Source organism: Scardinius erythrophthalmus, assembly GCF_964197995.2.
Source record: "Scardinius erythrophthalmus genome assembly, chromosome: 15".
NCBI classification, from domain to species: domain Eukaryota; kingdom Metazoa; phylum Chordata; class Actinopteri; order Cypriniformes; family Leuciscidae; genus Scardinius; species Scardinius erythrophthalmus.
Window position 1 is genome coordinate 29,740,816 of NC_138235.1, and position 23,239 is coordinate 29,764,054.

General features: G+C 37.3%; 1 protein-coding gene across 1 annotated transcript; it reads left to right on the forward strand.

The window, feature by feature from the left end:
* Positions 1-11,634: 11,634 nt before the first annotated feature.
* Positions 11,635-20,687, forward strand: tbx18 (T-box transcription factor 18). The gene is made up of 8 exons (XM_081387659.1): positions 11,635-12,074; positions 12,963-13,137; positions 13,807-13,908; positions 14,483-14,654; positions 15,151-15,318; positions 16,375-16,439; positions 17,791-17,885; positions 18,570-20,687. The coding sequence occupies exons 1-8, from the start codon at positions 11,846-11,848 to the stop codon at positions 19,229-19,231; spliced, it is 1,668 nt and encodes a 555-aa protein (XP_081243785.1). The 5' UTR covers positions 11,635-11,845; the 3' UTR covers positions 19,232-20,687.
* Positions 20,688-23,239: the final 2,552 nt, after the last annotated feature.

Genomic DNA, 23,239 nt, shown 5'->3' on the forward strand with positions numbered 1-23,239 from the left:
TAACATACTGATCATATTCTAACATTTCATCATGTTGAGCTATATAACATTGATTAGTTTTATGTACATTTGCGCGTCTCTGTCAAGTCAAAGTTTGTCACGGACGTGGAGCTCTCGGCATCTCGAAAAACGCCACGCCGATATTGATCCTCGTTTTATTTCTCCTTTTGTCCCAAAGTCTGCTTGACATGGTCCATGATGTTTGAACGAGACAACAACAGCGTGAGCCATGGTTACTACGGCAGAACCACAGGGATAACACGGATATTACGTCATTGACAGGCGACAAGTGAACCGGGACGAGACATTATTTAAAATTGGAATTTCTCTGAAATTAAAAATCTTTGGGAACTTTTGGGATATTGTAAGTATACACAACTGCAGGATAACTCACTGTGCAAGGGATTTTTGGATATTTTATTACAAAAATCTTACATATTACAGCTTTAATAATCATTATTGATTAATATTTAGTAATGATAATAGCCTAATATTTTATTTTATTTATTTATTTACACCGAGGGGGGGAAAAACTGGCTGTTTTGACTGTGTGCTGACATTCCACTTAAAGTCTGATGATGGCGCCATGCAGCCAGCATGAGGTGATCTGGGAAGGCAGCCATTCTCTTTCTTCAAACATGTCATTAATGTTCTCTTGCTCTAACTCTCTCAACAAGGTCAGAACTGAGTGCAAGAGTCTTGGTGTTTGACGTTAAAATTAGTATTTCCCTTTTGCTGGCTCAATCCAGACAAACAAATGTCACTACACTATCCACCTAACAGCCATCAGATGTGAAGACCATGGCCAAAAACATGTAGAGGTAAACAACGACGGTTTTAACACAGACAGCAAAACGGGCATTATGAGTAACAAACGAATCATCAGCACTTTGGAACGCCAATGTACAAACCAAACCCAAGCTGTCTGGCAACTTATTTCAATTCATCCATCAAATAAAAGCCACCGTACCGCCGTCTCCTCGGTCCTTGGTAATCCACACAACATTACCTTTCAATGCAAATTAATTTTGTCCCCACAGAGCCACCATATACTTCCTGTAGCCTGTTAAGTTAGGCCTCAGTGTGATATGAATAGAAGGAGAGAATAGAACCGCAGCTTTTCTATCATATTTCAGCACAGATCCCGAGTCTTCACCACGGGGCCACGTGACGGCGAGGATTGCTTTGTTTTACTATGCGGCTTCGTTCTTCCAGTGATATGATTTATGAAATGATCAGGGGGAATAAAATAATCCACCTCCCCACTGAGAGTCTGTCCACAGGTTCAGTATGAAATGAATTACGCCCAGACCACAGCAGCACAACAGTGTGGTAAAGAACAACTACAAGACAGTTATTATCAGTGTATCCACCACATGAAATAATACGCTTCAACATAAAACATAGTGCCTTTCAAGCAAATAAGAATTAAATGTAAGAAACATTACACTCGTAAGACTATAATTACTCTGTCTCATTCAGAACCTGTTCAGTCCAACTACTGTGCTTGTGCGAGTCTGAAATCACTGCCAGACGTCTAAATATGGTAGTCTGCAAAATAGTTGGATATTGGCAGCAGAGGCTTAATCCAAGCAAGGACCAAAACAAAATGTTGATTGACCCTGACACATCCAAATGGATCATTTAAACATGACTAAAGTTTGTTCCTGTATTAAAAGCACTTTCTGCTGCCCTATTATATATTTAAATGTTTAAATGATCCATTTGGACGTGTCAGGGTCAGTTAGGCCTATATGTAGGCCTACACCCGTTTAAAGGTTTGCGGTCTGTACGTTTTTTTATGTTTTAAAAAAAATAGAAATAAAAACAGTAATATTGTGCAATATTATTACAATCTGAAAGAACTATTTTCTATTTTAATACTATTTTAATACATTCCTGTGATGCAAAGCTGAATTTTCAGCATCATTACTCCAGTCTTCACTTTAGAAATATGCTGATTTTGTGAAGAAACATGTCTTATTATTATCAGTTGAGCTGTTTAATTTTTTTATGGAAACTGTGATACTTTTTTTTCAGGATTCTTTGATGATTAGAAAGAACAGCATTTATTTTAAATAGGAATCTTATAACATAATAGAATAGTCTTACTCTCACTTTTGATCAACTTGAATCCTTGCTGAATAAAAGTTGCTTTCAAAAAATATAAAACATTATATATACACACACACACACACACACACACACACACACACACACACACACACACACACACACACACACACACACACACACACACACACATATATATATATACAGTACCAGTCAAAAGTTTGGAAACATTTCTATTTTTAATGTTTTTGAAAGAAGTCTCTTATGCTCATCAAGCCTGCAGTTAAAAAAAAAAAAAAAAAAAACAGTAATATTATGAAATATTATTACAATTTAAAATTATGGTTCTCTTTTTTAGGCCTACTCCAGTCTTTGGTGTCTTATGATCCTAATATCATAATACCATATCAGAAATCATTGATGATTTGATACTCAGTTATTATCAATGATGGAAACAGTTGTGCTGTTTAATATATTTTTTTGGAATACTTTTTTCAGGATTCATTGATGAGTAAAACGTTAACAGCATTTATTCATAAAAACAGCATTTATTCAAAATAAAAACATTTCTAACAATATAAATCGTTACCATCACCTTTTATCAATTTAACACATCCTTGTTGAATTAAAGTACTAGTTTCTTAAAAAAAAAATAGTTATTGTTCCCAAACTTTTGAACGGCAGTGTATATTGTTACAAAAGATTTCTATTCTAAATAAATACAGTTCTTTTTAACTTTTTATTCATCAAATAATCCTGAAAAAAGTATCTCAGGTTATAAAAAAAATATTAAGCAGCACAACTGTTTCCAACATTGATCATAAATCAGCATATTAGAATGATTTCTGAAGGATCATAAGACACCAAAGACTGGAGTACTTGCTGATGAAAATTCAGCTTTGCATCACAAAAATAAATTACATTTTAAAGTATATTAAAAAAGAGAATCATTATTTTAAATTGTAATAATATTTCATAATATATATATTTTTTTTTAACTGCAGGCTTGATGAGCATAAGAGACTTCTTTCAAAAACATAAAAAATAGTAATGTTTCCAAACTTTTGACTGGTACTGTATATATATATATATATATATATATATATATATATATATATATATATATATATATATATATATATATATATATATATATATATATATATATATATACAGTATATACATATACATATACATACATACATGCACACAATTATCTTGTTTACATGAAGGTTCCTGTTACATTGTCTAAACTACTCTATTTTTTTATGGATATTTTCCCCTTGTAAGAGAGTGTGCTGAGGCGTATATAGATTTGGCAGGAATCAAGAGCTGGAAAAAGACTGCTTTGTGTTTTTTTAACGCAGCAGATTAAATTGGTTTAGACAAGCAGCGTGCCAATGGTTCTTAGTGTAATGATAGGGATTTTATTTGGTCAAAACTCTGTCATCAATTTGTTGACATAAATATGTATTTAGATGGCCAGTTTTTCAATTATAAACAGACGTTTTTGGGGGTTCAGCACGGCCTGATGATGTTCAAAAAGTGGCAAATGCGTTGCGAGTTCTTACTACAGTCTCTGAATTGTAAATGGTGAGCTAAATGGCTGTTTACGAATTGAGTGCAATTACGCTATTATACACGATAGTCTTGTGATTACATCCAAGAGTGAAATGTGTTGGACAAGCACAGATGTGAAAATAGTTATTTGGTTGTTTGTCAGAACTTCAAGAGCAACATTTTAAGATAATCAGTGAGCGTTCACCACTGGCAATTAGAGGTGAATAACAATCTGAACAAGGACACTTTAGCAAACACAAGCACTGACAAACAGGTTTACACACACAATACATTCAATTACCATTCGTTTAATCGCTTTCGCCGCATGCTAATATGTAAAATAGTTTTTATGCGCATCATAAAAACACAAACACGCATGCATGAGGTCTTGTTTTGTCTCATTATGTCCAGCTGTGTTTTTGATAAACACTGCAGCGTTAAGCCCGTAAAGATTGATCACCTCACATCATTGTCTGGCTTTATCTTTCAGTCTTTTACTCTCATACATTCTCACATCACACATACTTCATCTCTTCCTCTCTCTCATTAGATTAAAACCCAATCGCAGCTGCTAATGACCGCAGTGACTAAGAATAATGGCATCCACCTGTTTTAACTTTTGTCTCATTGCTAAAAAAAATTGCATTGGTTTGACTACATGTTGAGATTAATGCTTTTGAACTAGTGAGTTCTGGCTAATTAAGTGATGGCATCATTGAGAAAAGAAAGTTTATAGGAGTGACCATATGGAGTAACGTGTGTTTCTTTAGAAATGTTTCTTGAGCAGCAAATCAGCACATTAGAATGATTTCTGAAGGCTCATGTGACACTGAAGACTGGAGTAATGATGCCAACACAGGAACAAATTACATTTTAGAATAGAAAACAGTTACTTTTAATTGTAATAATATTTCACAATAATGATGTTTGTACTATATTTTGGATCAAATAAATACGGGCTTTTTTTTTTTTAAGATTTGAAAAATCTTACCAACCAAACTTTTGAACGTTATATGCATGCGTTTTCTGGGGGACGGGGGTGTTTTGTGACCACATGTGACAGTGAAACAGCACAACTTAACTCCGGTCTCTTATAATGACCCTTCAGAAATATGTCATCTCATGCTGATGATCTCATTCTAACAGAACATCCAAGTCATGCCAGTCCAGCTGGTCTTTACGACGCCATTCCATCCTCGAATGTTCCAAACATTCTGTGCAAAGCCCAATAAAGAACAACTCTAAAAATGTGCTGGTTTAAAAAAAAACTGTCTTGGATTAGCATGAATCAGGAACTGAGTTTTGGGTTTATGGGCTCTCTTAAAGGTTGTCTGTGATGACAGCTGAAGAATGAAGAATGATGAAACATGACTGACACTGATAAGGACTGGAGTGGCACGATCGGGGTGGCTATGCCAGTATAGGGCCGGCCATAGCCAGTTAAAGGCTCTAATGTGGCAGTGGTTTCATGGTGGTTGGCTTTGAGCAGCAGGAAAGGGAATAAAGGGGCATATAAAACAGGAAGAGAGAGAGGGAGAGGGAGAGAATGGGACAGAGTTAAACAACTTTGCTTTTTTCTATTAATTTACTCCATTTATTTCTTCAATTTATGTTCTGCTTTTCCTATATATATAATATATATATATATATATATATATATACATACATACACATACATATATATATATATATCTGCATATATTTATATTTGCATTTTATTAATTAAACCTGTCTCTATATGGATTTCAGGCCTCTTCAAATGAGTGTGTGTGTGTGTGTGTGTGTGTGTGTGTGCAAGATATAGATAGATAGTGGGTGAAAATATACTGTTGTTTTATACATTGGTTGGAATATAGAGAAAAGAAAGTTTTATTTCTCTTGCCACGTGTTAATCTTAGGTTACTCTCTTGTCATGTGTTTCTTTCTTGCTTTGGCACACACACAGATATAATGACTCACAATACAACACATCTCATACTCACCCACTTAATCACTTCAATACTCTTCCAGTCTCTGAGGCCAAGCATAAAAGAGGACTTTACAACATACAGCGGAGTCCAAAAGTCTGAGACTACTATTGAAAATGGTTCTATTTTACATTTTGAGGGAATTTTTAAGTGAATCTTTCTGAAGATTACACCAGTAGGTGGAGACAAGTGACTGTCTTTATGAGTGACCCATTGACTCATTTCTACAATTGATTTGTTCAAAAACACTGAAACAAGTGACCGACTGAATAGTTTACTCAAACAATTTGTTCGAAACTCAAAACACTGATTCGAACGAATTCATCATTTTCTCTAAACTTTCCAGGTTTAAATTATATTCTGAATGCCAGATTCTGAACCTCACAGCATGTCAGTCAGTGGAATCCAGACCTCATCGCGCAGTCGCTCACTCACGGCCCGCACCGTGTGCCCTTAAGACGCATCGAGTCAGATTCCTCAAAGTGTTCCATATGTGTGCCGAGTGTGAGAGCCCTTCTGATGACAACCTGAAGGAAGAGAAAACAGCTTTTGTGTGTACATAAGCACACTCTCTCGCTTTCTTTCTTCACTCCCCAGTCTCATCCTCTCCTCCATTCTCTTCTCTCCTCCCATTCATAAACTATCAAACAGTCCAAGTCCCGGAATAGGGCTGCCCTGCGGCTGCCTGACAGTGCGGATATTTTCAGTAGGTCCTTGCGGTGTTATTGCAGGTGTCCAGGCAGGATGCCCGTGTGAATTCGGAGAACACATCAGACACAGTATAATTCTATTAGTCCTATACACAGATATGTATATTAAAACCATACTCAGCCAGGGGATACCGCAGCGCTTAAGGAGCATGGGACAGAGCAACCCATCCTTAAATATTAAACAACAGAGTGTGTGTGAGTGTATATGTGTTAATGAGCTGTTAAAGAAAGATTGACAGACCAAATAGACAGCTGACGGATAAGTGGAGGGAGGAATTTTTTGTGTGTGTCCAGTTCAGTAATTCTGAACTCTTTGGTCTTTTTTGCTAGTTTCTTCCCAAAGTCCAGCTGTATACCATTACATTCAATTACACGCTCTAAAATGTCTAAAATAAGACTTGCTGTGTGTGAGTATGCATATGCATGTGTGTAAGTGAGTATGAGACACGTAAAACACTTAACATACTGAAGTATACAGCTTAATGTGCTTTTCAATTTTTTTGTTGAATTACTACATTACCAAAAGAACACTGCATTATACATTCTATTTTTTTTTTAAAGAATCACAATTCATAAGAATAAATGCAGATGGAAGAGCTTTATCTCATGCAGTAAGCTTATATATGGGTTTATATTGGTATTTTTTATCTTTAAATTTAATTGATTTTAAAATGACTACCTTTGGCTGATGTCCTTCTGATCTAGGTTTGTATACAGAAAGGCAGTAATTTTTTTCTAAATGACGAGACCCATAAACTGTAACGATACGATAAAAAAATAATTTACTCCAACTAAGTTAAGCGCATTCAACATATTCTTAAGAAAAAGTGTATTTTGTATTTTGCTTCTTATTTATTCCTCCCTCTTCTTTTACTTTCCCCAGTCATTTCCTCTGAGCGGCTCACTCATTCATGATTTTATTGCTTTTGGATTTAAATTGTTTTCACTATCTTTTCTCAAGAGAGTAGAGTTCATAAAAAACACCTGCTTGCTCTAGGTTTTTCTTAAATTTTCATCTTATTCTCTTCTCCCCCCAAATCTGAACTACGATCTCTTTCCTCTTCTCTATTCAACACTTCCTCTTTCTCACTTCCTTTCTTCTTTGTGCTCTACGAGAGGGAGTAGTTCTCTGGTACTTCATCCGTCCAGTGCTAATGTTGTCCCAAGAGGCTTGGAGACCCTCTGAGTGATGCTCACACTCCCTGCCGTCAGTCTATAGAGTGAGAAACCATTTCATCTCCCTCTAGAGGCTAAAATTAGAAACTACCATCATTTTCTCCAGCCTCAACTAAAATATATCTATCTCAATTCCAGGGAGCCTGTTGATTATTTCTATATTCATCCCTTCTTCTTTTTTATGCATGAATTCATCTTCTGAACATTGTTCAGATGAAAAAGACACCGTCTTTACCAAGTAGCTAATATCACAAAACCAAACATATAGAATCAGATTATCTTAACTAGGCCTATAATATTATTCACCTGTGTTTGTAAGTCTTAATCTGGTCAAATCGTTCTGCTAACTGGTTTTTGAGATGTTTCAGGTCAGACTGGGAGACCATCTTAAACTAGGTAAGGCCAGCATATTTTTTAACAGGGGAAACCTATTAAATAGTCTTGTGTGATTAAATTATCCCCCATATTTTTTGTTTTTAATTTTTTTGGGCTGCAAGGAAGGATAAGATAGGACATGAATATTTCATGCCAGCTCAGCTAATCATTTTCTCACACAAACAAAGTTGACCTCTGCCCACGTGTGTTTCGCTACACTCCCGCGTGACAGGTCGTAACGCGCGGCGCGGAAATCCAATGTCAATAACGACAGAGTCGCTGGGGTCCCTGTCCGCGCCGCCCCATAAATACTGTCATAAATACGGTAAATACATCAGTGTATATGGTGCAGGTTAAGAAATACCGCATTTTCACGGGGAGATTAACTTTATGAATGGGTTTGTGGGTCACGGATGGTTTGGCGTGTCGTTTCATTTGAGGCGGATTGAGGATGCTTCAGTGCCCTCAGACATTTATCCGCCGGTTACCGGTTCTGTGATCGGTCTTTTTCTCATATGGACACACTGACACACATAACGGTGGCAGCAGTGGGTCGCAATGGGGTCTCTCTCGTCCTGCTTTCAAAGGGATTTTTTTTTTCTTAATAGTTTTTTCTTCCTCCTATATACCCGCGTTGTTCCTCGCGCTGCCACTTCCGCTATAAAGCCCTTGGCTGGCTGCCACGCGGCCATTAGCACTAGCAAAATAACTGTTAACAATATGGTGCCCAGACACAGCAATTCCGACTCTAAAGTTTAACCAGCCGACATGGTTTGAGTCCAGTGATGCCAGAGGTTACAGAGCGAGGATTAGTAAACAAACTCCTTTTACACATGAGTGCAGTCTCATATGTGCATTAAGTGCACACATCATTTTCATTGATGCTTCACAAGAGACACAATGAAACACATTCATTTATTGCGAAGAAGTTTGTTAAAAAATATATGTTCAATGCAATTTTAAATAAGCCTAAATTTAGTTGTGCAATGCCGATTACACAGAAATGTGTTAATTGCAAGCTGTGAGATTAAACAAAAAGCGTGTGTTTTCTCTGCACCGGGTTATTACGAGTTGAAAAGAACCGTTATTATTAGACGCTTTTCATTCCATGAACTGACTATACACATGCATTAAAGGTGCAAGAAAAACAAGAACGAAAATATGCTCAAAAAATGTAAAAAACGGAAAAGATATGCTGCTTTGCAGATACTAAATGCACATATCCAAACTTGAGGACAAACAAATAGGCCTATGCTAAAAGGTTTTTGTAATACATCAGTTTATCATTCTCAGATATAAAAGCATTTAAATGATTAATTGTAGGCTATATTACATAGAAATATAAAATCAGCATAAAGGCATAGAAATAAAAAATATAGAAACGCTTGTTGCAGATTATAGAGTAAATTCAAGATACAAAACAAAATCTAATTAATTAGATAATTGTTTCATTAAGTATTCGTTTGCTTCAGGTTAAGATGTCCAAATGGATAGGCATAACAATAATTATTATTATTATTAGTTATAATAGGAAAAGGATGTCTTATTGTGATTTACAGCCGTCATATAATAAACCCACATTATAAATTGTTTCATAATTTGTTCATGAATGTACAAAGACGATCAAAACTTATAGACCTGGAAATAATTTAAGTATAGGCATAATCAATTAAATGTCTTCAATAATGCCTTTTAAAAAATAATAAATAAAAATAGCCTACTTTGTTCGATACAAAGTAAAGTGTATCTACAGGTTTTGTTTTCAATATTGAATGGCAAGCCGCAACGTTTAGTTCTAAATGAAATTCTTGTGCAGCTCTCCATGCGAACTCTTAACAAATTAATAAAAAGACTTTACTGGTAATATTAATAATCTAAAATGATACTGAAAATACAATATGTTTTACATATTAAATAGACTCAATTTCTATCGAGTAAAACATTATGTCTATACATGGGCAGACCGAACATGTAATTTAGTACTGCTGAATATTTTGTAATTTATTCAAAATAAATCATTAGCCCCCATCAACTAAACTAAAAGTTGGTTTTTTTCTAATATAGTAGGCTAATATTAATAATTCGTATAATCATTATACAAAACAGAAACTTCTAAATATATGTTTTATGTTTCTAACAAACAAACAAAATCTGAGTTGTAAGTCGTCCCGACTTTTTTTTTTTTTTTACACATTATATTGTGCAGGTCAAAATAATAATGGTGGCCACTGCAATTGGATAAAAGGTTAAAAAGGGATGCTTAACCTACTGACCAAAAATCTAAAGTTCATCTCAACTGAAGAAAAGGTACAACACTCACTAAATGAAATAGTTTTCGGCCATTGTCAATGCCTTCATCAGACATACTGTAATTTGTAGTCAGGCTATTGTCCATAAGTGACATAAACGAAGAATGAGTGAATAGTAGGCTATAGTGTGTGCAAACATTCAAAACTGTGCGTCTGCATAGCCTATATTTATCTTACGCAGAAACATTGATCTAATGATCTAATCTAATGCCTTATACAGTTTGTATGACAAAATGTAAAGATAGGTAAAAGTGAGCGTTTTATAAAGTGACGACTGTCATTTGGACATTCTTTTTTATTGTATTAATTATATTGTAATAGGCTATTATTATTAAATAATGCACGCATCTCCTTCTTTCATCCTTATTATTATTATTATTATTTTTCTTATTTTTCTGGTGGTTGACAGGCACAGAAAGTCAACCCGCACTGCATGTGTTCTAATGTCTTCACATGCGCGTGGGACACGAATTCTCCAAATGGCAGTGCAATCATTTACACTTTTCAAACAGCGGGAAAATATAAAGCCTCCAGAGCATTGCACATAAAACTCACAAGATGCTCAAAAAATCACATGGGTTTAATAGATCGAATCAATGATCATTTATGCGACTTATCCGTGTTTATCTGTGAAAAACATCTAGCTAAAAATAGGCCCAAGGCAAATTGTTTTTTGGCACAAAAAAAAAAAAATTCTTCCTCTTGTATTTAGTATAGCCTAAGCAAATAACACAAGTAAAACCAACTCAAACAGCCTACCAAAATACACAATCGATAATGCGTGCTGTTTATTTAAATAAATAAAAATGCCTTACTTAAAGCTAAAGGCTATTTATAATTGCTTGGTAAAATGTCTAATTAATTTTCAAAATGTATAAACTTGCTGTATATCAATACCTACATGCAAACATTATCTTTCTTTAAAAAATTGTATAGGCTACTGGCATTCAGTCGTTTTATTTTCCCCCCAATTATGTATACAATTAACAGTGAATAGTTATTTTTTGGGAGGGGGGTGGGGGTGAGGGGGGGGTGATTTATTGAACCAGGAAATTGTGTCTCGTAGTAAAAATGAGTGCTTCTTGGGGACTTGTATTTAGAAACTGTAGACTGCAAGTCTCAAGTCAGTTTTGACATGTATTATTACTGGGCCTCACGCAGATACAGGCGTAGATTTGGTAATAATTCTACAGAATTGGCTCACAAGGGCTCGTGAGGAGGTAATGCGGAAGCATGTGGAGCATGTACAGCCGCAGTGTGAAAATGATCGCAATGCCGCGAGCACGACTGGAGCTCAGTGAGTGAGAGATGATTCATTCAGCCAGGCTTTACCACATATGGGCGGAACGTTTCACACGAGGGCCGAAACGCAGCGCGCCTATTGGCAGAGAGCGCCGGTGATTGACGTGAGGAGCCCCCGCCCCTCTTCTGCCCTGGTTATTGGCACTTTAACGAATCCCGGCCACTGCCTCGGTGTCCGTGCGCGTTGACAGACCGATGAGACTGTTTTAAATAGACTGTCGCTTCGTTTTCAGCGTCTTTGTCACATCGCCCGTTTTAATTAGTTACTGAAGTGGACTATTCTGACTCAAGGAATGCTAGATTAAGTGCTGTTGCATGTGCACTTCTGGTGAACTTCTCTTTCTCGTCCAATCTGTCTTCTCGGTTTGTAACCATGGCTGAGAAACGACGGTCCCCGTGTACTATGAGCCTCAAAGCGCACGCATTCTCGGTAGAAGCGCTCATTGGCACGGAGAAAAAAAGAAAGCTGGAGGAGGATAACAAAAATTGTTTTGAGGAGGTAAACGAGGAGTCGAGCCTGACAGAAAGTCCGCAACCCCAGACTAGGAGAACTTGTCCCAGCACCAGGAGTTGCGAGATAGACTGCGTAAGCGACGAATCCCGTAAGTAGCCATCCCTTGACTAACTTAGCTATGTAACAAATAGGCTTGTTACGCGCGAAACAAACCACAACCACAAAATAAAAATGTATTTGTTATTATCTTGGTTGAAAAGTAGGCTAACATGGCACGATGAAAACATACACAATGTTATTCTGTATTTCTAGCCTTTATAGTTTTGTAATAGGCTGCTAAATACAAACCAAAAATTGACATTAAAGAAGACAGTCTTTCACCAACAAAATGTTCAATAAATATATCAATAAATTCTGAAGTAAAAATAGCCTACCTCTGTAATTTAGACATGTAATTGAGTCAAGTCAGGGTGACAATGACGAAAAATACAGTATAGAAACACAAAATAACACAGTTATGAGCCTCATAAATATGGGCACTAAGAGAGTGACTAATCTATTCTGTTTATGAGTTTGGCCACAATCATAAACACTCAAATTAACTTGCCATTACTAAAGCCTAAATAGGCTTACTTGCAAAAAAACAAACAAACTATGGATAGAGCTGGAATAAAATATAAAATTCGCTTATTTTTTTAGCCTATTTATTTATATTTTAAAGTAAACGAATGCAGTTCTTCTAAGAATCTGTCATCTCGATAATGCATCACAAAGTCATGACTTAAATTCTTAATTCCATAACGGAAAAAACGGGGGAAATGTAGGCTATTTATAATTGCACTATAATATTCAAGAGCATTTATAAAGTAATAATAGCCTAGTCTGTAAATACATGTAGTACGAATACAGAAAATCATTGCAAAGCAAGTTTGCATGCCACTTCAGCACTCGTTATTGCAATAACAATAGTTTTAATAAAAAGGGTTCTGCAGATTGTTATGCAATAATTCAGACAAACTCTTTCTGTCTTTCTCAGCTGAGTCTGAGGACGTGTTGTTGGATAGCCCACAACCTGCACCCCAGGGCGCGCAGCTCCTCGCGCAATCGGGCACGAGCTCCGGAGAGGAGATGCGCGTGGATTTGCAGGGCTCAGACTTATGGAAGCGATTCCACGAGATAGGAACTGAAATGATCATCACCAAAGCCGGCAGGTGCATCACACAAAACACGCTTTTCAATGTTACAATATTTAATGGTTATTGGCTAAAATCACAATATTCACATTTACGTTTGAATCATAAAGACACTAATTTCTTTTATAGTAAAAATAGCCTACGCCATGTGACTTGTTTTAATTTCTATAAAAACATTTATTTGATGCAACCAAACATGAATTCTTAATCCAAAAATCTGAATTAAAGTCTATTTTGTATGGGGTTACTTTCAGAAATGGACTTTGGGAATTAAATACTGAATTAAAAAGGGATTGCGACGAAAATGCCGCTCATATTTAGGCTAATAGGCCTACTGCTCATATAGCCTTTTTTTCACACATTTGATAGATTTTACTATTATATTAGACCTGGTTTTGTGCATTATAAGCTACCTACTTTTATGCTGAATTTTATGTTGAGTTGTTGACTGACCATTTATTTAAATTAACTGACGTATCTCTAAAAATATGCCTATTTGGAAAAAAGTAGGCTATTTGACTTAGACGGGCTGCGTTATAACCTAGGCTATACCATTAGAAAAATGATGCCCACATAAAGGTAAAAACTGTGCTCTTTGGAAATCTGAATTTCCTTTTGCAATTCTGCTTGCCTCAATATTATGTAGTCCTAATGAAAATATTAATATAAAATGTCATTTTATCCCAGGCGAATGTTTCCCGCGATGAGGGTTAAGATTGTGGGACTGGATCCTCATCAACAGTATTATATTGCTATGGATATTGTTCCTGTCGACAACAAACGGTACAGGTGAGCAATTTACGAAATTTGTCTTCCCAACTGGTCGCTGCATAATATTGAGCATTTTGAACTAACCGTCTCCACAAATGGCACTCCGGGACTTTGTTGACATCTTCAGTCCGGCCTTTTGCGATGCCCTTTTGGGAGCTTGACCTCGTGGACCTGAAGGTCATGAGACAACGGCAGTCAAAACAAATTCATATCGCGTTAGTTCAATGCGATCTGAACGGTTTTTTTTACAGCTGTAAAGACAGTAATGGGTGATCTCAAGTGATTCAGTTCATTTTCACTGCATAAACAAAACAATAAGGCTACTGTCATTATGTATTTTATTATTTACACAGCACAAATATATTATAGAAACTGTGACTAAGCAACCATGTAGTCTGAGACGGAGAAATCAAAGAAATGTGTTGCGCGCGACGAAACTCAAATACATTGAGTCCAAAACTATACTGAAAGATATTGCTTTAAAAAGTCGAGCCGTCTAAAATTCATTTTATGTAAATATGATTTTACATAATATGTAAATCATATTATGTAGCCTAAATCACCACACTGACTTTTTTTTTCCCATTCCAAGGTATGTGTACCACAGCTCGAAGTGGATGGTAGCGGGTAACGCCGACTCTCCTGTCCCTCCACGCGTCTACATCCATCCGGATTCCCCTGCTTCCGGTGAGACGTGGATGCGCCAGGTTATAAGCTTCGACAAACTCAAACTGACCAATAACGAGCTCGACGACCAAGGCCATGTGAGACAATCTCTTATTATGTATCCAAGAGTAATTTATTGAATATAAATGTTTTGTTGTTGTTGTTTTTGTACATTTGAATGAGGAAAACTGCACAATTTTTGTCTATGTTAGGCTTATAAGGAAAACCTGCAAATACATTAAGACTTCATAAGTTAGTTAGTAAAGCAGACCTTTAGAATTTCCCTCTGTGATCCTGAAATAAATGAAATGCTATAATTGGACAACTCTTTTCATGCATCCTATTACACATATGCTAGCCATTGTCGCCCGGTGTGCATTTTGTTTTGCTGTATTTTTTTTAAAGGTCTAAACATGTTGTAATGTGGAGGGTTGTAAACAAACTCAATTGAAAACATCCCCAGGGCGAGGCAGTTAAAGGCCCGTTTGGCCTTTGAAAATGGAGGCATGTGTGTTTTTATTGAGGTAGAAAACTGCTTTGGTAATTCCTCCGTTTCCCACTCTAAACACTGATGCGCGATGTAATGTTTTCCAGATCATTCTGCACTCCATGCACAAGTACCAGCCCCGTGTCCACGTCATCCGTAAGGAGTGCGGTGAAGAACTCTCGCCGGTTAAGGCGGTTCCCACTGGGGATGGTGTCAAAGCTTTCTCTTTCCCTGAAACTGTCTTCACAACGGTGACTGCATACCAAAACCAACAGGTAATTCCCAACACATCCTGCCATAACTGTTTTATGCACAATTTGATAACACATCACAAAAGCTGCAAATAAGGTTCAGATTGTTTCTTGAAATTAAATGAAGAGGAATTCGTCGGGCTCAGTGCCTTTTCTTTTTATTGGATTACATTATTACGGCTTGATTTTTATAAAACAAATGAATAGGAAAGTCATGCCAGCCACAACAAAACTGGCCAATTTATTTTTGTAAGTCCAAGCAAGCAAGACAAAAGCAAGTAATATATACAATATGAATAATATTATTAGGATACAAGATATGCAAAATTTTACACACAGGACCTATTTTAGAATCATCTGGACTCAATACAATGGATGAAGCAGAGCTGTTCTATTGTGACAATAATAGTTGTTTTTGTTCATTTTATTAACTTTTTTAATATGTTTTATGTTTTTTTATAATAAACCCAGTTAACTTGCAGAACGCTCGTATTTAGGATACACTGGTATGATAAATGACTTAATTTATATGATATATTACTGAAATAATCATACAAATCTCCTAAAATTGGGATTTGAAGGGCTCCTGCTCTCTAAATTCATAGATCAAAGCCTCTATGAGACTTAAAGAGTATGCAACCAACACCCCATAAAGGGCAATTTATTTATAAAGGGTACAAATGTATTGACTTTCCTTTGCCTACAGTTCAGAAGCAAAGTATTTATAAATTGCAACACAGAAAAATTTTGATTTTATATATTGTTTGATTAAATGAACGTGTTTTCGTTTGCTATAACAGATTAATACCAGAGCATGTTTTAAGTTAGAGCTTGAAATCTTATCATCGTTTTCATGTTAACTGCCAAGTTTTAGAAATTATGTCACCCATTTGTCTGAGCTTATAAAAACACAACACACATGTTCTCTCTCACACACACATACGGAAGAAAAAAGCTTATAAAATAAACCCACACACATTGCATTGTGGGATAAGGGTCACTGGTGCTAGGTCAGGGAATTTGACATAACAGGCTTTGGGTCAGTAAAGAGAATGTGTTTTGTGTGTGGATTTTTTACAGATAACAAGACTGAAGATCGACAGGAATCCATTTGCAAAAGGATTCAGAGACTCAGGAAGAAATAGGTAAATACATTTAGTTACTGTATATGTTACTAATGCTTAGCTCTGGGTTTCCAAAGGATTTGCTTGATCTGAGTCAATGGCATTGCACATTTTAAAAAGCAGTAACTGCACCAATACTGGAACTGGGAAATGGGTCTTCCAAGGTTTTTCATTAAAATTTTATTGATCACAATTGAGGCAAGCCCATCTGTCACGGAATAGCCAAAATGTGTAGTGTCTGCTTTTACCTTTTTGTGTTGCAATACAGAAATGACACTTTATTACATTTATTTTTCTCTAGAGTTTTTTGTTCAACTTCTCATTCTCTTCTGACATCAGTGTAAAGTTATTTCAGAACTATCAAACCGTATTAAAGGATTATCAGATCCAAAGGGAAAAGTCTTCTTTTAGCCAAACTGAAAGTACCACAAGATTCCAGCGAGGCCCAGACAAAATAAACACAAAAATAGAGTCAGATTATTCCATGTACAAAAATAAATGTATAAATGAAAATACACAGCACAATAAAAAATAATCTCCATCTTCACATAACACAAGAAAAATAAATAATAAACGTGCAAACAGGAAATGGAGGCTGTGCAGAAATAAGGCTTGCACGACTCTGACTCGAAAGCTCAGTGGGGAAGTTTAACTCTGCTCATTATTTTTAAACGAGAGCGATTTTAACACCCCTCTGAATCGCAGCAGACCACATACATCCACTTTGCCTCCGTCCCTATGCGAGGTCTCGCTGAGCACTTAGATCGAGCCCCGTGGCTCAGTGTTACAGGAAAAGTTAAGCAGTTTGCTAAACAAACTCGGCCACTTGATAGCTCAAGTGGTGTGGCTGATAAAACTGGGGCCGAAACAAGTTGAGGCATCTTGTGTGAATTATCGCCTGAGTGGTACTGTGGAGGGGGTGGGGTAACGTCCACGCTAACAAGGCGCACCGAGCACCACCATTACTTCCAGAAAAAGCCAGAAAAGTCCCCCCCCCACACACACACCCCTCTCTCTTTTTCTTTCTCTCTCCTCGTAAAGCTTTAACTGTGGCTTCCTGCACTCTATGTCTGATCCCACCGATAAAGCTATGTGAAAATAATTATAGCCTTGCCGTCGCACACACCAACACACACACTTTATGTTCTTCATTACCTGCTCTGCTTTACTGCCCAAATACATACTGATAAAGAAAGGGCCTAGCACTAAGACGGCTGGCAGGATTGAACACATTGTTGGAAAGGTTAGCCATATGCAGAGCTTTTCTGTTAAGTGGACTGAGAGCTTTACTGAATCACTCTTGCCTTTGTATTTGTATGCAAATTGTGTGTTCTTGTGTCTAATTATTGATCAGAATGCTTGTGTGATTTAGGATGGGACTAGAGGCTCTGGTTGAGTCGTATGCGTTCTGGCGGCCCTCACTGAGAACTCTGACATTTGAGGAATTCCCTGGAATCACTAAACAAGGTACCACGTGTGTCTATGTTTTCCCTGTCAAATCTATCATTGCACAATTGGTTGTTGTTTATACGTATTTGTAAGTAATAACATGAATAAGACATTTTTGATTTTGGAATATCTTGTACCAGTGAGTTTAACATACTTCATTTAATTTCAAATAGACTTTATTTTGTCTGTGGAACAAAAAAAAAAGAATATTGTGAAAAATGTCTAAAATTTTTATAATGCAATGAAAGTAAATTGGGTCCAATGTTGTTTGGAACAACATGAAGGTGAATAAATAACAGAATGTTTTTTTCTTTTTTATATATTTTCAATTCCTGAATTTGATTTAAATTTTTATTGAGCTAGCAAACTGGATGCAGAATTGGAACTTGAATTTGAATGCTTGGGAGCAAAATGAAAGAATTCAAAGAAATGAATATACTGTAACTAAACCTTTAACCAAACAAACCAAACAAATAACTAGATGAACCGTGAAGTGATTTAAAGATGAGCCAATTCTTCAAATATGATTTTTTGCACAACCCTGGTACACATGAAGACCAGGAAGATGTATTATGATATATTTTGAAATAAATTTGATTTTATGTTTACTTTGAATCTCTGTAATGTGAAATTTCACACTATGAGATTTGTATATTTTGTGTATATGTTTTATTAATGATATGTCGTTATGACTGCGTTCAGGTGCAGCTGGTTCTCACGGTGTTGTTGGGTCTTCAGCACACACACATCTGCTGTCCTCGTCCTCATGCTCTTCCCCTACATTCCACCTGGGTTCCGGGGCAGGGCCCGTGTGCGATTACTCCACCTGCAGTCGAACAAGCCACCCTCTCCACCGCTACGCCCCTCCCCTCTCCGCAGACTCCTACAGTCGACTGGCCAGCCCCGCAGCAGATGCCTTTTCAACTACTCGGAGCTCAACGTATATGAGCGGGACCGAAGGTGAAGCGTTCTCGTGCACACAGAGTGGCCTGCCAATCCAGATCCACAGCATGCCAAGCACAACCTCCCAGCTGCAGTACCTAATGCCCAGCCATACCCATAATGCGTTTTCCGCCAACCAGAGCACACAGGGATCCTATAATGGGTTCCGCCTGCACAGCCCTTATGGCCTCTATGGTTACAACTTCTCCACTTCTCCCCGCTTGGCCACCAGCCCTGAAAAGGCAGCCGCCACGCAAAGCTCATTCCTCGGCTCCTCCCCTAGCGGGACGCTGACGGACAGGCAGGTTCTATCCACTGTGGACGGTCTGCACGTGCTCAGTAGTAGTCAACAGAATCTTTTTGACTCACGGACTTTGGGGCTGACGAGCTCCACCTCCCAGGTGACAGCCCACATGGCTTGACCTGTGACCCAAAAACTTTGACGGACTACAAAACTCAGCTAAGAATGTTTTCTTTGAGTATAAACTAGTTTTTAGGACTAGTCGATCGCATAATTTATAATCCGTCGGACATTCATCACTCTCGCAAGAGTTGAGAGAGGGACATCCTGCTATGGCAAGCAAAAGAAACAGATGTACACAATGTAAAGAACTGAGAGAAATCTGCAATATCATTTATGTTTTGTGAAAATGACAGCTGAAGATAACATTGAGGATATTTTTTAAATAGACTTTATATCATTAAAATCATTCTGATGAAGCGGCACAGACTATTACTGGACACCAGGGTATGGAAATGCCTGAAGAATCACGCGGGGAAACCTAGAAAACACTTTACCAACACACTTGCGCACAATCCTGCTCAGTTTCACGGCATGAAAGGACATCAGCCATCGGATCTCATCAAGGTTCAATGAGTCCCCTGAACTGCTGGTAGGAGTGTGAGGACTTTAACAGATGCCTTTTGTGAGGCTGGACTCGGCATCTTATGGACAATAAAACAGAGTTTGGCACTTAAGAGTGAGCAGACTGAAAATGACAGGACGTGATGTCACGAAGTATGAAACAGGCTTCAATGACTTGAATTTTGAACTACACCATTTTCTAGGTGACAATCATCAGGTAACTACGTCACTTATTTGTGCTGAGGTTTAGAGCACATCCGAACAGCATTAATGGCAGATAATGTGATTTAATCTGAAACCGGACAAGGAAAAACAAAATGTGGGCTAGTGTTTACAAATTCTCTCCAAGTCGAAGGGTTTTTGTCTGGATCAGCGCTGCTGTCTGGGTCTTGGAACAGACAGGGCTGAATGAAATCTGATCCAAGATGATAATTCTCACACTTTATAAATACAACCATTGGCATTCTTCAGAAGGATTATCCTGCCACGAGATACATGCTGATTCCAGGTCAGCTGTCTCACTCTGAATCCAAGACTGACAAGAACGCTTTTCCTTTGCAGACATGTTAGCTTTTGCTAATTTTCTTATTAAATGTAATTTTTCACAAATATGGAGAATATGAATATTATTGGTACTGTGTAAAGATTTCACTTGCACTTACGGCAATTTTAAATACTTGCAATTTAATAATGAGGCTTTTTTTTGCCAGAGGCCACTCTTTTGACACTTCCTCCATGTTTGACTGTTGTTGGCCTGATAATTAGAAAACCCTTTGAGCCAAATAAAATATATCCATATGGCAAAGAATAATCAAGGAGTTTCTGCATGCGTTTCAGCATTAGATGCTTCTCTTGGGGTCAGGCAAAGGTTCTGAATGCCTAACAAATGAAAAATACCACCAGGGGCTCCTAGAGGTACACTGACACACACAAACAGAATGCATTCATGCACACAGAAGACATAAAGTTTGAACTTGCAACTTTACATTTTAAACAATTAAATGTGATATGAGAAAAAAAGTTTGTGCTTTTGTCCCTGAGAAATCATACATCGACAAGTTTTCTGTTGCTAAATGAGCGTGACATTACGTATATTATTTTACTTGCAATGTGGTCAGCTTAAGTGTGTGTGTGTGTGTGTGTGTGTGTGTGTGTGTGTGTGTGTGTGTGTGTGTGTGTGTGTGTGTGTGTGTGTGTGTGTGTGTGTGTGTGTGTGTGTGTGTGTGTGTGTGTGTGTGTGTGTGTGTGTGTAAAGGAGGTTATACAAGACCTTCTGACTGCTTCTAACTTTTAACACCTAGTGAACTGCAAACATAAAAAACAAATCAGGGGACTAAACTTTGAAAATGCTCAAACAGCACTAGGCATTTGTACTAGCAGTCTAACATTGGGTCAGTCTTTAGAACCAGAACCAGTGAGACACCTGTTTTGGACTGAAGAAGAAAGACAAACAGCACATGCAGAGAGAGAGGAGGTTGTTGGGTGCTTTTTTATTTTAGAACAGAGGAATGGTTGGCTTGCTGTATCTCACTAACAGGTGACAGCCTCCCCCCATGGTTGGCAAACCTTACATACACCAATATCCTTATGCACACACACACACTCACACACACACCTCACATTACTGACTCATTATCAGTAAACCTGAGGACATTAACACTCTGGGGCCAGTAAAGGCCTGTGTGTGTAAAATGTATACTTAATGTATAAAATAATGTATAAAATTGACTCCATAATGGACTAAATAGAACTAAAACAGTATGGTATAGATATTTAAACTTAAATATTTGTACATTTATATATGTTTTCATATACATACACACACACACACACACACACACATATATATACAAAACCATTTATATACACATATATAATATTCCTTTCATCCATGATCAGTCAACTTAAATGGCATTAATAATTTAAATAAGCAAATGAGAAATACATTTAAAAACCTGTTTATTTTTGCCCATATTGATTTTTCATATCCAGCAATAAGGTGTAATATAACTCAACTACATATGCTTTTTAGATTCACTGGTTAACATGCCTTGTGGTACCGGTCATCGCCACTACTCTGCCAGGGCTCTCTTTTCATGTCAGTGTGTTGGCATACGGGATCATCTTTCGGCCCCTCAGTGCCTGGCATCATCTTCTCTCCACACGGCCAACAGTGTTACATTTTCACACTCGTCTCACAGGCCTTACAGAATTCACTTATGCACTTCTCCGCCATTATATTGATGCCGCAATCTTTGCACATTTACATTTCTTCAACATTCTAACTACAGAAAGTCACAAAAAACTACGTCAGACCATAAGACCCCAAAACATCCTAGAAAGGGCAGAACATTATGTTCGACCGCTCGCACAAATCATGAATAATTCATTCTTGTTTAACAGCTCCTCATACGTCCATTATGTTTTTGGAAAAAGGCAAGCCTTATTTCCACCAGTGCAACCCGGGCCACATTACATTACCATGCACTGTTGCATATATTCATCTGTGTGTCTCCTGGAAAATTGCCAAATGGTCTGACATTCAACTTCAATACCCACTAATAGCAGTTCACTTTAGCGAGGAGCCTCGTGTTCTGCATTGCACATGACTAATACAAACGCTGGATAGATGATATTTTAGAAATCCATGCCATTTGCTCTATGTTGTGGTCAAGGACTCGTGACTAATCATAAAACCAACACAACCTCATGGCAATTTATACCTATTTTACGTTTTAGCGAATCAATGGCTATGAATTCAGTGACTGGTATGTTTAGGGATGGACCTTCATGCTTACTTTTTTCTAGTAATTGTACGGTTTTGTAGGATTCACATTGTAATTAATACGAAATCGTATAACGCTTTCTCGTAACACAAATGCCCATTAACCTACAGAAAATGTTCACGTTTTTATTGTAAAATCCTCAAAGTGTTTTGAAACAACACACAGGGAACAGATAAAATCAAGTTTAAAATTATTATTTCTTGGTTACTTCATACTTTACCTCTGTCTCATTGTCATTAACAAGTAGTGGTACACAGTTATAATGAATTTTGTTAGTCTCGACACCAGTGGTCAACATCATCGCTGTTGTTACAAGTCCCATTTTGCACAATATAAGCCTATTTAAAGTAGATCCTAATTTTGTGAATGCATAATTTAGGGATTTATCATTTAGATTTCAAGGAATCTAAATAATAAACTATAATTTCACCTGTATTTTCACTGTTCTTATGGTCCACAAACATAAATAACACTCTCCTTTGTCAGAAGTAGCCTTTAGATGAGACAGTCAAAGGGAGCATGTTGAGCCATTCTGTGTGCAGGACAAGAAAAAGAATTTCCAGCAAGTGTAAAAGGAGTACAAGTGGACAGTGTGTGTGTGTGTTTGTGTGTGCATGTCCGCTGGGTGTTCCAGGACGAGCACCTGTGGTGTGCAGGGTCGAGCTGTGCTGGTGGTGCTGATATGTGTGAGTGTGTGGGGGGGCGAGAGGGTCTGCGTGACCCGTTAATGGCCTGGGGGGTATTTGATGACAGTTGCAGTAATCTGAAGCTGACTGGTG